Source organism: Bos mutus, chromosome 4, assembly GCF_027580195.1.
Source record: "Bos mutus isolate GX-2022 chromosome 4, NWIPB_WYAK_1.1, whole genome shotgun sequence".
In the NCBI taxonomy this organism is placed as follows: Eukaryota; Metazoa; Chordata; class Mammalia; order Artiodactyla; family Bovidae; genus Bos; species Bos mutus.
The window spans coordinates 9,379,393-9,391,842 of record NC_091620.1 but is presented as its reverse complement, the minus strand read 5'-3'; the positions used below and the strand labels follow the sequence as shown (position 1 = coordinate 9,391,842).

Below are 12,450 nucleotides of genomic sequence, written 5' to 3'. Positions count from 1 at the left end.
AAAATATATATATACATTCTTTCAGAAAACTTTCAGAAACTTTTATTAAAGGGAAAAATTATCCTTTAAGGTATTATTTTTATTGAATGTTAACATTGTTGACAGCAAGGAGATCCAATCAGTCCATCCTAAAGGAAATCAGCCCTGAATATTCATTGGAAGGACTGATGCTGAGGCTGATACTCCAATACTCTGGCCACTTGATGCAAAGAACTGACTCACTGGAAGACACTGATGGTGGAAATGATTGAAGGTGGGAGCAGAAGGGGACGACATAGGATGAGATGGTTGGATGATATTACCAACTCAATGGACATGAGTTTGAGTAAACTCTGGGAGTTGGCGATGGACAGGGAGGACTGGTGTGCCGCAGTCCATGGGATCACAAAGAGTTGGACACGACTGAGCGACTGAACTGAACAATGTTGACAGCCATTGTCCTTCGCCAGAGGGTAACTGACTGTCATTAACTTCTCCCTTTTCACTTATGACTAGGAAGGGGGAATCATTACTCAAACAAGTCTCAGCATCTGCCATGTGCTTGGCACTTTGCTCAGGGCTGAGCATCCAGGAAGTATGACTAAGACATGAGCTAAACCCAACTTCATGCATTTCCAAGTGCTGGAATCACTTGCAGACTAATGTGAAACCGCAAGTGAAGAATAAGACATAAAAGTAACAGAAATAGCATTTACCAGGAATTGAACTGACAGAGTTAGCTCCAGTAACTCTTCTCCAATATAAAGCTGTAAGTTCCTATTTGCCTGCACTATCTTAAGAAAATCTAAAAGAGCCTTCCAATCCACTGATTTGCTATAATCATCTAATTATAAAACCAATTCAATCCCATATTTATCCATTCAGCTTTTGTACACTGAATACTGTTATCTTCTCATTTCTTCTCCTCAGCGACCTCTCTTTTACCTCCATCTTATTCATAACTGGAAAACAGCTCTACACACCTGCCTATGGACACACGTGCCCAAAGAGACAGGATAACCACTCATGTGGACAGTGCTGTTTCTGAGTATTTAGGAAAAAGGTAATTTCAACTTTAATAGGAATAAGACTTGATAAATTTAGTAAGTATTCTCATAACAGAAGTGGAGGAGCTATTTTTAAAGCACTGATAAATGAAGGTATAGATTAACAGGAAACTGAGGTTCACAGAACACTGCCTGCCACAGTTGTAAATGAGGCAGCGGTTAGTACACGTGTGTATGCATAGTCATATGTACATGTGAGCATAAGACACACTTCTGTAAATACAGAGGTGCACACGATTCACTTTAGATTAAAACCTAAACTACCTTCTCAGTTTTAACCTAAAAATATATTTCAGTTAAATATAGGGTGATAAACAGCTAGCCATTTTAACTTTGAAAAAACATAACCTGCTGACTATTATCAGAGCCAGAAGGGCCCTCTAACTCCATCAATAAACTCTTAGAAAGTCAATTTACTGCAAAGCTATTTTCATAGACTCATTTCTCCTTCTAAAATTTTCCCTTGGGCTTCAATTTTCTCCTTTGTGAACATTAACGCAAAGGCAAGTAACTCTGGAAATGACTTTTGGTTTTTCTCTTTTTCTTTTATGGAAGGACTTAGTCATAAAAGTTCAAAAGAAAGGGGGCACACCCACTCACTTAGTTACTACAGATAGGAAACTCACCAGAAGGTACCTGCTATGACAGAATATCTCATACCGACCTCTCAGTTTCAATTTCAGAAGCGAGAAAAGGCCTGTCCTCATTGTACATCAGAAACAAAGTTGAGAAGTATTAGTAGCCTCAAAGCATTTTCAATCCTTCAGAGGACATATTTTTGAAAACAAAAAAATAAAAACTAGATTGTTGTTAAAAGCAATAACAAATGTTGGAGAAAATGTGGGGGAAAAGGAACCCTTATATACTGTTAGTGGGAATGCAGATTGGTATAGCCACTACAGAAAACAGTAATGGAGATTCCTGGAAAAATTAAGACTAGAATTACCACGTGATCCGGACGTTCCACTTCTGAGTATTTATGTGAAGAATATGAAAACACAAATTCGAAAAGATATGTGCTCCCTATGTTCATGGCAGCACTATTTACAGTGGTCAAGACAAGGAAACCACTTAAGTGCCCATCAACATATAAATGGATAAAGAGGATATATGTATACACACACATCTTCTATTGTGTTTATGTATGTATATATATGCCTACAATGGAATACTACTCAACAATAAAAAATACATCTTCCTCACTTGCAAAAACATGGGTAGACCTTGAGGATATTAGGATAAGTGAAAAAAAGTAAAAAAGATAAGTAACTTCAGGATTTCATTCATATGTGGAATATAAAAATCAAACACAAATGATCAAACCGAAACAAAACAAGTAACATCCGCCTGCAATGCATGAGACAGCAGTTCGATCCCTGCGTCGGGAAGATCCCCTGGAGAAGGAAATGGCACCCCACTCCAGTATTCTTGCCTGGTATATCCCATGGACAGAGGAGCCTGGCAGGCTACAGTCCATGGGTTCACAAACAGTCAGACACGACTGAGCAACTAAACCACCAACCACCACAGAGAACAGAGTAGTGTTACCAGGGAGAAGAGAGACAGGAGGAGGGCAAACAGGTCAACCGGGTTAACCGGAGGGTGATGGATGGAAACAAATTTGTTGGGACTTCCCTGGTGATCCACTGGTTAAGACCCCACGCTTCCAATGCAGGAGGCCTGGGTTCAATCCCCGGTCTGGGAACTACATCCCACATGTTGCAACTATGACTTGGCATAGCCAAATAAATAAGAATATTTTTTAAAAGGAAAACTAATTTGTTGGTGATGAGCACACTGAAGTGCATACAGAAGTCAAAATACAACGTTGCAGACAAGAAACATACAATGCATAAACCAATGTTACCTTAAGTAAAAAATATTAGATTGTTAATTAATGTGAATTGCTTCTAATTAATATGAATCATCTAAGTGGCTTTATTTTCAAAGAAATATTAATAGAAACAACTTCTCTTTTTAAATATCTATGTGGTTACAAATTTTACATCAATTCAGAATCGTTCACAACTAAGAGATGATACACATAAATCCTTCTAGAATAAGACAGCACCTCTCCTCACAAAATCAGGAACTGTATATTTTAACTGAGTGCCTTGATATTTAATAACCACATGGTGGCAGACAGGAAAATTATAAAGCGAAATTAACCACACCAAAAACAAGCCCCTACCACTATAATCCCTAGGACTTTCTCGCCATTAAACATCCATCCAACTAGGAAGGATCTACTCAAAATGTGTATCATTTCAGTATTTCAAGCCATGAAGTCTTTTTCTTTTTTTTTTTTTTTTTAAGAAAAGGTTAGTAGTGCTAACAGCTTATTAAATGTTTGCACTTTAATTAGAACTTATTTCTGTTCCTCCATTTAATAATAAATATGTCCACCTATATCCAAAATTCACAGCAGCAGCTCATTTGGTTGATTTTATTGTCAAGCTAAAACTTAACAGAGGTGATCTGAACTCTAAGTTGTAAATCTAATAACTAATATATTCACCCTATAACCCAACAGCTGGTACAGGACCTGTCAAAGAGCAGGTGCTCGTAAAAGTTGGTTAAATCAAACTCAGCTAAGAATGATCTGTCGAAGATAATGTGCCCTGAGTGAGAAAATGTAACGGAATAATGAATCAGGAATGCCTTGCATGGTAATTCTCTATAGTTCTAAGATCTGCCTGAACATACAGAAAGAATCATGAATGATTTAGAGGGTAGAGAAGTCAGAAACAGTCATGGTATCAAATGATAACCCAAGAGAGAAGACATGCAATTCAAAATAAAGTGAAGCTAACATCTAAGCAAAGAGGGAGGGAGAAAGCCCTGAAAGATAACAAAACAGACACACACAAAAAGGAAAAAAATTTAAAGACAAAATAGGTAGGGAGCAAATAATACAACAGAGTCAAGGACACCCTTTATGCACCCAGGGACAAATACGGTCACCAAAATCCACGGGTCTGAAATTTTCTCCCCAGTGAGCTAGAATGTCCAAGGAAGCAAGATCAAATCAAGTATTAAAGCCAGGATGCATGCAAGAAGTAAATGGGCTAACCGTTTTTAAAATAACTTTTTTACTCATTTCATCTTATAAAGGTATTAAGTATTCTTTTTTTTGAAAATATAAGAAAATTTAAATAAGCTTCCCTTGTGGCTCAGAAAGTAAAGAATCTCCCTGCAATGCAGAAGACCCAGATTCAAACCCTGGTTTGGGAAGATCCCCTGAAGAAGGGAATGGCAACCCACACCAATATTCTTGCTTGGAGAATCCTATGGACAGAGCAGCCTGGTGGGCTACAGTCCATGGGGTCGCAAAGAGTCAGACCCGACTGAGCGACTAACATGTATGCCTTTCAAAACAGTTAACAGAAAGGAGTCTTTCCATCCCTACACACACACACACACACAGTCATGCATACACACAAAAATGTACACATGCTTTTTCAACGGCCTCTGGAATGCCCTGTATAGAACATTAAGCCCTAGGTTCTCTGCGCCTTTGTGTGACTTCTTTCATTTTCTCCTACACTAGAAATCTGTTTCTGGGTGTTTGCTTTTGGATACCAACAACTGGAACAGTCTTTGTATTTGGAGAGACTCTCCATGATCTGGGTCAAAGCAGGAAAAAGAGGGCACTTCTTCCCGCTATACAAGTTGACATGTCTCAGGCTCCAAGAACTGGAAGCTTCCAGACAACACTTTGAATCTTGAGGAAATAAAGAAAGAGGGAAGTGACATTTAGAGATCATTCACCTTGAAAATTCAGCAACTGAGGGCATGATGTCACAACCCGACCAGACCCTTCCTGTGGCTTGCCTGTGATGTACACCCAGCTGCTTCATCTCCCGTGGTCCCTCCAGGGTTTTAGAGCCTGTCTATAGAGACTCACTTTCCTTAGATTCTGTGACCCTACTTGATAACTTTCCACTAAATTTCTTTCCTTGTTTATTACCAGGACTGACTCTGCTATTTGCAGTCAAGAATATTGGCTAAAACATCATTCTCTATAATAAAGAATATGTTTTATCTGCTTCTGTCTTCTCTGACTTTTCAATATAAAGATCTTTATATATATCTAGGTTAATAAATACAAAATTAAATGAATTAAACATATTTTCTCTATAATTATTAAAATCCTTCTCATTCATCTTAAGAATTCAGCATTCCTTTCCATCTCCAGCTTATCCATATTTCCCAGTCTCTACTAACTTAATATAGGGATATATATTCTATTTACTGTTACAGAGTATTCTTTAATCACATAGACCTTCTTTTTCAAAAAGAGTTTTCAGCTTATATTTCTGATCAAAATATTTCCAACTATTGCAAAAAACATTTCAGTTGTTTATATGCAAATTTACATATTTAATACTGTGAAGTCAGTCCTGGCAGCAGTTTCAAACTACCTACAACTTTATTGTTCTCAAGCTGCTAATTTTGGTTCCTATCTTACAGTTCATCTTTGAGCATTTTTCTCAAGAAAAGAATTCCAGGTTTGTATTTTGTGTTAATTTATATCTGAGAATGTTGCTGTGTTGCCTATGTACACTTGGCTGGATATAGAGATTTTTGGTCCCAATCCTTTTCCATTCCTTGTAGACTTTGCTCTCCTGTATTCCAGTATTTTATGTTAAGCAAATCCTGGTGAGCCTCACTGGTGCTCCTTTCTGTTTATCAGGACTAGTTTCAACTACATATAAACAGAAGACCCAAACAGCCATGACCTGAGTAAATCAAAAGGATTTCCTTCTTGTCATATAAAGATACAAAAATCCCATTCAGAGGTATAATGGAGGCTCCATGTCATTAAAGAGTTTACGATCTGATTTCCATTCTCAAGGTCACCTAGTATCCAAGACAATAGCCCCAGTCCAACTCCTTGACAGGAAGTAAAGGAAGGCAGGTACAGGGTAAAAGAGTGAGCATACCAGCTTTGCTGGCACGTCTGAAGAATGTTCCTATGAGTCCTGACTCAACATCTTGCAAGTAGAAGTCTCACTAATCACCTTCAGTTACACAGAAGGATGGCAGCAGGATGGAAAATGTAGTCTTTTTGCTGGATATATGGCCACCATGAACAAAACAAGAGTTGTCATTAAAAAAGGAAGGAAAGGGGACTCCCCTGTCGGTACAGTGGATGGGTATCCACCTGCCAAAGCTGTGGTCCGATCCCTGGTCCAGGAAGATTCCACATGCCACACAGAGCAACTGAGCCCCCACACCACAACTCCTGAAGCCTGTACATCTAGATCCTGTGCTTCTCAACAAGAGAAGCCACTGCAGAGAAGCCCACCCACCGCAACAAAAAGTAGCCCCCGCTCTCCGCAGCTAGAGAAAGCCCACGCACAGCGACAAAGACAGCACAGCCAAAAATAAATAAAAAGTAAATGAATAATTTAAAAGAAAATAAAGGTGAGAATGGGTTAGGTGGGCATATAACTATCTCTGTCAGAGAAAGGAACATAATTTTTCTCCCTGGTGCTTATTTCTTTGTTAGAATCAGAAAGCTTTTTATGAATTTAAGAGTCAGTTTTTCACTAATTTTACCTTGAATCATTTTGATTTGCAGACCAAGGTCTTTTTTTCTGTGTGAGTAGGTTTCTTTCTTTACACTCTAAGTACTGCCACTATTTCTCTCTGTATTAGTTTGCTAGGGCTGTCATCACGAAGTACCACAGGCTGAGCAGCTTCAACAACAGAAATCTGTTTTCTCACCCTTCCAGAGGTGAGGAGTCCAAGAACAAGATGTTGGCAGCGTTGGTGTCTCCTGAGGCCTCTCTCCTAGGTTTGTAGACGGCTGTCTTATCACTGAGTCTTCACATGGTCTTCCCTCTTCAGAAGTGTGTGTCCAAATTTCCTCTACTTATAAGGACACCAGTCATGTTGAATTAGGACCCATGCTAATAACCTCATTTTAACTTAAATGACCTCTTGAAAGACCCTAGCCCCAAATTTAGTCACAGGTTCTGGGAGTTAGGATCTCAACACATGAATTTTAAGGGGACACAATTCAACTTATAACATTATCATGTTAGTGTCATTCTATACAGCGCTTAAAATCATTTCATTGATCACTATTCTCCATCTTTCACATCTATTACCTTTCTTTCATCATCTTATCTTTTCCTTCTTCATAAGTTTCCCCTCCATATCACTGATTCAACTCTTTCAGTGTTTTAAAAAAGAATTTAATATTTTGACTATCAATATTTTGATATTGATATTTTGACTATCAATATTTTGACTTTCCTTACATTTTGTTCCTGCTTAGTTCTTTTTGCATCTCTCTCAATCCCATTCATAGGACTCCCCACTATCATTTCATAGAAGCTACACGCTTGCTGCATACAGCCACAGAATCTCAGTCATGTTCAATAATAAGCACATTTGGGTGACTGGCTGACTCAGGCTAGCCAGCTCAGCTGAACTTGGCTCGATTCCACATGACTCCTCCTCCTCCGGGGACCAACATCACCATGGCAGTGACAGAGGCATGACAGGGCATGCACCCTGGCACATTTCAGGCCCCTCGTGTTACATGCTAACAATCAGCAAAAGCAGGAGCCCAAGAATCAGAGACAAGGAAATACACTTCTCCCACTCAAGTGGAGGGGGAAGGCTGATAATTCTGAGCAATTACGTAATCTACATCATCTTGCATCTTTTGAGAAACCTTGAGCCTAAGTCTCCTAAACATTTCCTATTTAGCTTTATAAATCCTTTCCTTCAAATAAATGCTCTTCTTTGAGAACTCAATGTAATGCTTTTTCCCTTATGCTTACATGGGAAGGGGTTTTTATTTTTAATCCTTGCACAGGAACAAATCTATTTAGATCCACTATTTACCACCAGACACTCTGGGAGGAATTTCCTTAGCACTGCTCCCACCCACCACTTGACTCTCCAACAAGGCTATATTCAGATCCAGTGCTTAGATTAAGTCTAAGGTACATGCCCATAGCTTAGTTTGTGTGCCTAAGGTTTTCCAGTGCCCGTCTGCAGAAAAGAGATGGAAACTCCTCTTTCTCTGTCACGGGCTCTGATTGAACTGAAGCATCACACACAAAGTTGGCGATTAGGGTTTGAACAGGATAGGATTTTACAGACTTCGTTCCCAGCATGCACTGCTTCCAGCATTCCTCTCATCTACAGCCCGATGAAAAAGTGTCAGTAGTACAGAGCTCAACTCAACTGCCCCCTGAAGAATCTCACTTCTTCAGTTAGTTTAAGGCTATTTTAAACGATGTTGGGAGGACACACGCCATGCACAGCTATCCGACACACGTTAGTAACACCGATGTCCTACCATCTTACCATCTGGTCTTATTCCCTACCAGGTCTCCCCTAATTTAATAAATGTTCTGAGTCCACCCAGGCCCTTCATCACAGGACTGAGCTACACCCAGACCAAGGATAAAACAAGTGTTCTAACTCAACCTCGCCTGAACTTAACCCGGAAAAAGAATTATACACAGCTCTAAGTAACAATCTCCTAACTTCAGTTCATGTGCCTACATTTCTTAATTAGGAGGACTGCACTATCATTTTAAGGGTTTTTCTCTTCCTTCTGAGATACACCAGAGTCTCTCTGATCGAGTACATTAAAAGCCCACAGTAAGTGTTTCCTACGTATCTGTACATAAAAGGACCACAAGAAATGTGAAGTGAGGGATGAACAAACACTCAGTGTCAGCCTTTCAGGACGGGGCGCGTTGGTTATCACAAACCCGTCTTACATTTTCAGAGACAGTATGTTAAAAAGACAAGTAAAAAAAGCTACAACCATGTTCGGGAAAGCAAATAATATCCCTTAAAGCTTTACACGGCCACAAGACGCTGTGGCAAAGAGCCTTTTTGACTAACCTCATCCTCCCTTTTTCCTTGTTCTGCTGCACAACTCGGCTAGTGGATTTGATGTACAGGTGCCGATGCAGCTCGTCTATGAGAACCAAGTGGAGGTTCATCTTCTTGCTGTGCAGCTCCAGCCTAAGGTCACTCAGTCCTTCCACCTGGAGCAGTGGGCCCTCCAAAGACTCGACTGCGGACACCTGGAGAGGCGGAAGAAAACGATTCAGACAACAAAATAGCTCCACAATATTATAAATATGAAAGGCTGTTGGCTTAGCTGGTAAAGAATCCACCTGCCATGCGGGAGACCTGGGTTCAATCCCTGGGTAGGGAAGATCCCCTGGAGAAGGGAAAGGCTACCCGCTCCAGTATTCTGGCCTGGAGAATTCCATGGACTGTATAGTCCACGGGGTTGCAAAGAGTCAGACACGACTGAGCGACTTTCACTCTCATTTTTTCAAAGATACTGTCAAAAGAGTTTGTGAGAACCTCATCAGTACACAGGAGACTTTGAGTAAAATGTGGGTAAGCCTGGTTCTGCTCTTGAAGGGTTTAGCAGATATTGCTGAAGAAAACAATCATGATAAACACGAAGGCACCTCAAGCACCTCAACGTTGTATGTGCTATTTATTCCCACACACACCGCCTATCAATGGACACAAATAAACTGACTTCCCAATAATTATTTTTATATCCTTACAAGAAGTCCATGTACTAATAATTTAGACCAACTTTTAGTCAAACTTACCTTTTAAGATTAAGACTCAGTAAAAGCACACTATATCAATTTCTTTAAATAATTCTTAGGGCCATTATGAGTCAGAGCTTGGTTAGCCTAAGTCTACACACATACTTACACATGCTCAAGTCTCTCTGGCTCTTTCTCATATTCACATACACACAGAGGGAAAGGCAGTTTTACATGAAAGCTAATAGCAAACAATAGCAGTTCTCACCTCTCCTTGGACTGACTCAGTTTGACAGAAGAAATGGGATTTGAAAGATGAACAGAAGATAAATTATGAAGAGGGAGATTCTCTTGGTGTAAAGTGCAATTTGGAAGATTTTAAGACAAAAAGCACTGGGTGTATAAAAATGGTGTAGCAATACCTACAACAAATGGAGAAGATGAGGGACTCAGGGAATTTGGAAAACAAAGTGCTAAGTGCAAAGGAGGAAAAAAAACACAGTATGTATTATATAATCTCATTTATCCATATATATAAAATTTTATTTGTCTTTTTATATGTATAGGAAAAGAGAAACACCAAGACTAACAATAATAATGATAGTAGTAGTAATAATAAAAATAAAGAGATGACTACAAATGAAAACAGAGAAAAGAGCACTACCAAGCTCCCTCAAGGAATTAATGTTCAATGACTATTCCCTGATTTGGTTATACATCTAAATAGTCCTCATTCGTACGGATAAAGGCAATAACCAGTACCACTATGCATGTGCGTGCTCAGTCGCACAGTCATGTCCAACTCTTTGCAATCCCAAGGACTGTAGTCTGCCAGGCTCCTCTGTCCATGGGATCTCCCAGGCAAGAATACTGGCGCAGGTTGGTTTTTCCTTCTCCAGAGGATCTTCCCACCCCAGGGATCGAACCCACGTCTCCTGCATCTCCTGCACTGGCAAGTGATTCTTTTGCCACTGAGCACCTGGGACACCCAACCAAGGGCACTACTTCAGGGTAACTGTAATTATGGATATAAACATGCACCTTAAAAATCATGCATTTATACAAAAGCAATCAAGAGACAGTAGAAGTTATAAAACATCAGTGATCAAAAATGTTGATCACAGATCTATCCTAACATACACAGCAATTTAGAGGAGTAGGGAGAGCAAATATAGAAAACTCTGTGGCTGCCAAATACAAACCAGCCTAAGATAGGGAAGAAAAGGCAATGGCCTAGCCATAAATACATCACTTGTTTTGTGATGTGCTATAATCAAATGTCACTAGCAAATAAGTTTCCTTAAGTTAACCAAGACAGAATCGGGGAATGAAAGAGTGACAAGCCCTGGGCCAGCTCTGCCCTCTGAAGCCTGCCAGTTCCTGTTCACACTGACTTGCAACAGCCCCTGCTATGGAGACCCTGTGCCTGGTGCAAGCTGCGGGCAATTCCAGATGGAAAGACTGCCTGCCTCACGAAATGACCAAAGTGTCCCCAAGGAGGAAAAACAACAACAAATTCATTTATACTTATGCTCCAAAATGGATTTTTAACTCAGGTCTCTAGCAGAGAAAAGAGGATGCATTAACCTTTAGTGACATCAAGATCCAGAAAATGAAAAATAATTTGGTAAACCACTGGCCCATCATGTAGCCTTATCCCTCAAGGTAATTAAATCCAGCTGAGATATTTAAGCTTAAAAACCACCCACTGCACAGCCACACTCAATTTGCTTGTAAGAATCTGCATGAAGATTTTTTTTAACCCAAACAGCTCATGTTCCAAGTATAAAACTATACGACAATGTTAACTTTCAAAGCTGCTTAATTTTTCTTAAATATAGCTAAAGCACTTAGCACAGTGCCTGGCCTATACTGAGTGCTCACTCAAATTATTTTTAATAGAACCTATTTACCACATGGACAAAGCAACCTCAGAGGGTGTTTCCAACATGTTTTAATGCAGTCTTTGCAGTAAAGTGCTGTTTCCATCATGGAACTATTATTAACCATACAGACTACAAATTTTCTGAATATGTTTTCTTGACCCAAAATACAAGTACAATTAACATAGAATCAAAAATAGTCTCAGAACTTCAAAGATTTGAAAACCTTACCATGAATAACCTCTATTTATGTACGAAGACACAGTGCTTTATTTCCTGGCCTTCACAAATGAAAAGTCTATTTATAAAGCTATAATTATGGAAGCTAAGCAAAGCCAGTGTCTTCCCCGACTCTAACCTTCCTAGGTACTCAAAACAATTTGAACAAAATAGTTGTAAACGCATATATTTGATCTCTAGAACATCAGTTTAGAAACCTGACATTTATCTTCTGTGGTTTTAAGTAACTTGTACCATAAAGCTTATGCATAAGCAAAACTTTGTAGGCAGCAGTGAATCCAACCACCACTTTTAATGCTGTTATACTGAGGGGTCGGATTTTTAGGTATTTCCTAACATTCAGCCTTTACTAGAAGAGAAATCCTTAAATATCCATCTATAGGGCTTTCTCAAAATGGCTCCGTGGTAAAGAATCCATCTGCCAATGCAGAAGCTGCAGGTTTGATCCCTGAGTCAGGAAGATCCCCTGGAGGAAGAAATGGCAACCCACTCCAGTATTTTTGCCTGGGAAATAGCATGGGCAGAGAAGCCTGACAGGCTACCGCCTATGGGGGTCACAAAGAGTTGGACATGACTGAGCAACCCACACAGTTAGAAATGTGTCTAACTACTGATGAAAAAATATCACTAAAGGATTTTTTTTCATGTATGGGAAGTGGTCATTTTATAAATTATTCCACATTCTCTAAATTTAGTGATCACAGAGCACTTTTTAAACAACAGGTT

The 12,450-nt window shown here is 39.5% G+C and overlaps 1 protein-coding gene across 2 annotated transcripts in view; it reads right to left on the bottom strand.

The window, feature by feature from the left end:
* The window catches only part of EXOC4 (exocyst complex component 4), an 803,152-nt gene that overhangs the window by 738,280 nt on the left and 52,422 nt on the right, over nt 1-12,450 (bottom strand). For both annotated transcript variants that reach the window (XM_070369027.1, XM_070369029.1), the window contains exon 4: nt 8,928-9,112. In XM_070369027.1, coding sequence (XP_070225128.1) covers nt 8,928-9,112 — 185 coding nt within the window. The remainder of the gene's footprint in view (nt 1-8,927; nt 9,113-12,450) is intronic.